We start from the raw sequence: 3,598 nt of genomic DNA, 5'->3' as shown, positions 1-3,598 counted from the left end.
GCATTTTGGAGAAATGGTTGAAGGAAGGTTACATTAAACATAAACCTGATCAATTGACCATAAATCAGTATGAACCTGGACATGGTGAGTATTTCTTCTTTTAAAATTTCAATCATATGTTTCAAAACTAAGTAGCTTACATAACTCTCTGAGATCAAAGATGCTATTTTTTAGCTCAAACTATTACATTACTTTGCTTATGTTTGTTACCTGTGTTGACCTCAATCCCTTGCAAATCTGCACTTCGATCCCTTGAGGAACTTGCATCTCAAAGTGTAAATAGACTGACACAAGCCAGTTTGTGTTTTTTTTTTTTGTTCCCCTCTCAAAATTTCACTTAGAAAGGGAGACAATGGCTTGAAGAACATAGGAGACATATATAATGGAAGAAACTAAATAATTTACAGATACAGAGAGGGAGGATAATTGGTTGGATGATCTTTTTCTTTCTCCTCTATTTGAGAATGTGGAAGACAATTTTAAGATGGCATGTTGGTGAAAAATCTTTAGGCTATTGATTTCCTGTTAGTAGCATCTTCATCTGATACTTGTAGTAATCAAATGATTTTAAGGGTTTTATTTATTTATTTATTTTGACTTAAACAACAGAAATGCATTTTTTCACAGTTTGGAAGCTGTCGAGGTCCAAGATCAAGGTGCGGTGGATTGGGTTCCTGTTGAGGGCTCTCTTCCTGGCCTGCTGTGGGCCACCTTCTCTCAGTGTGTTCACATGGCCTTTTCTCTCTGTGTGAATGTGCACAGATATACAAAACTTCCACTTCTTATAAGGCCAATCTTATCAGATTGGGACCCCAGACTTACGGTCTTTTTAATTTAAGGATTTTATTAATGGCAGGAATTGTAGAGTTTTAGTTTCTTTACTACATTTGTCACAGTGAAAACTGAAGGCAGAACATAGCTTTAGATCTGTAGCCAAGTGGAGTTGTTAATACTTCACCTCTGAGTTAGAGAGACATACTGACCTTGTCACTGGGACAGCTGGACAACTGGAGACTTCCCCCAGAGAGGCAGAGGCTGCTCCCATAACATAGAACATGAAGGAGCGTGTGTTAGATCCTTCAAAGCAGCTATCTCTGAAAAAGAGAGAAGAAAGGGCTGAGCCAAGTGAGCTTGGCTGTAGACTAACCAATCAGCTAAGGCATTCCTTGTTTATCGTATTTACCTATCTATCTTTCCATTGATCTGTAAGCTTCTTGAGGATGGGGACTGTCTTACTTGCTTTGTGTACCCTCACCATGTAGCAATGTTTCTTTTACTTAAGAGGTGCTTAATTAATATAAATTGATAGATCTATGGAGGAAGGCTTATCTTAATTATTGATACGTTTAGTCTTTACACCTGGCTGTTGCTTTTGTTCTGCAAGTACTTGGGAATCCAGTGTTCCCAGGAAAAAATGACTTTTGTGTTTATCCTTCACATCTTCTTCTTGGGCTAGAATTGGATAAGTGTCCTAGTTAGGCAGTGACTCCCAACCCTTGATTTTAGAATCAAGTCCCAATGGCACTTTAACTTGAAGTTAAGACATTTTTAGTTTAGATTTAGTTTAATATATTTTAGTCGCATTCACCCTAAGTGTTTCCTTTTAACTGAAATTACAGTACCTTCCCAATTGCCAAACAGTGTTTTCACCATACTAGTGTGAGGCTATATTTAGAGTCATCTTAAGTCTAAAAGGAAAAATGAAGTGACATGTTATCCTATTTTCCATCTTAGGAATTCCTGCTCATATTGACACACATTCTGCTTTTGAGGATGAGATCGTTTCTCTCAGTTTGGGGTCAGAGGTAAATGTTTAAACATTTTTATTAGCTATCAGCATATGTCTTACCTTGTACAATGCCCTTTTCATAGGATTTACCCACATTCTTAATTAAAATGAATTAAGATTTAAAAATGTAAAGGAAGGGCACCATTAACATTTTGATTTCTTACAAATGTGCAGTTATCACAGCCTCTTCTTTTAAATAGAACAAGTTTTATCTGTCAGCTTATCGGATGCCAGGAAAACACTTGTAATTTAATTTTTTATTTTATACATATCACTTTTAGCAAAGTTAAAATCTAGACGTCCCTTTGTGCACCCTGGCCAACTTTTGACTTGCTTGATACAGTGTTGCCATCTAGTGGCAAAAGGCAATAGCTGCAGGCCATAGAAAAACGAAACAAAACTAAAATGTATGAGTCCAGAATTTTGATAAACTTTTAAAATATATTACCTGATTCAATCTTTTCAAAAACTCTAAGCAATCGAGGGCAATATCTTCATTTTTACAGATGAAAAATAAGAGACTCATGCTGATTCATTCATTTGTTTTTGTAGCAGCACTTTGCTTGAACTCCTAAAGAAGATATTAAAAGCGTGATGTAAGGTGATTCAGGCAAACTACGGACAGAATTTTAGGTAGAAATCAGAATTTTAAATCTAGAAGAATCCTTAAAATATGAGGCCATCTAATCTAACTGGAGGTTGCATTACATTCTGATCTTGTTCTTGGAGGCAAATACTATTTACTGGTTTTCGTTTTTCCATATTTGTATAGTTCACATCCATCCTTTGGCTTCTTAATCTTTGCTGAACTTGTGTGATCATGTTGATATTGTAACTAGACAATCAGTGCTGTTTCTCTGATATGACAAAACCATCTTATCAACTACATGTGTGGAGTCTTAATATAGGTGCTTTCAAAAATAATGAGCAGGAGAAGGAAAGAAGGAGCTTTTCTCTGGTTTATTTTTATCCCCCATCTTACTTGTAGCTTTAGGGGACCAGTGAAGAACATCTTTGTTTTTTCTTCCCAACTCTGTAACCAGTTGAGAAATGAGACAAAAGATAATTGAAGATCAGAATGTCAACTTTACTAGTTGAAAAAACCGATGGCACAATATGGCTTCAGATCTGTATCCAAGTGGATTTGTTAATATTTCATCACTGAATTAGAGACATACTGACCTTGTCACTGGCACAGCTGGACAACTGGAGACCTCCCCTGTTGAGACAGGGGCTGCTCTTATAGCATAGGACAGCCGTCCCCAACCATTTTGGCACCAGGGACTGGTTTCATGGAAGACAATTTTTCCACAGATGGCAGCGGGGGAGGGGGAGCTCAGGCGGTGGTGCGAGCAATGGGGAGTGGCTGTAAACATAGATGAAGCTTTTCTTGCTCACCTGCCACTCACCTCCTGCTGTACACCTCCTCCCCCACCTAGTTTCATGGAAGACAATTTTTCCACGGAGGGGAGGGGAAGGGGGGTGGCAGCGGAGCTCTGTGGCCCAGTTCCTAATGGGGCATGGACCGATACTGGTCCACAGCCTGGGGGTTGGAGACGGCAGACGTGGGACATGAGGAGCATGTGTTAGATCCTTCAAACCAGCTGGCTCTGAAAAAGAGGAAAGGGCCGAGCCAAGTGAGCTTGGCTCCTGACTAGCTAGTCAGCCAAGGCATTCCTTCTTTCTTGGGGAGTTGTAAGTGAAGGGGTGGAGAAAAGCTAGGAGTATGCTTTCTACTTTTTACTCCTAGGGAAATTCCGTCCCCTCCCAGGGAAATATGAAGTATGGGGACTCAGTATCCCACCAACA

General features: G+C 39.2%; 1 protein-coding gene across 1 annotated transcript in view; it reads left to right on the top strand.

Moving 5' to 3' along the window:
* ALKBH8 (alkB, alkylation repair homolog 8 (E. coli)) overlaps positions 1–3,598 on the top strand; it is a 67,759-nt gene that overhangs the window by 13,245 nt on the left and 50,916 nt on the right. The window contains exons 6-7 of the mRNA XM_012659124.1: positions 12–84; positions 1,735–1,805. Of these exons, the coding sequence (XP_012514578.1) occupies positions 12–84; positions 1,735–1,805 (144 nt within the window). The remainder of the gene's footprint in view (positions 1–11; positions 85–1,734; positions 1,806–3,598) is intronic.

This window comes from Propithecus coquereli, unplaced genomic scaffold (assembly GCF_000956105.1).
Source record: "Propithecus coquereli isolate 6110/MARCELLA unplaced genomic scaffold, Pcoq_1.0 Scaffold6, whole genome shotgun sequence".
NCBI classification, from domain to species: domain Eukaryota; kingdom Metazoa; phylum Chordata; class Mammalia; order Primates; family Indriidae; genus Propithecus; species Propithecus coquereli.
Note: the sequence above shows the minus strand (reverse complement) of the source record. Positions and strands in the feature narration are given on the sequence as shown.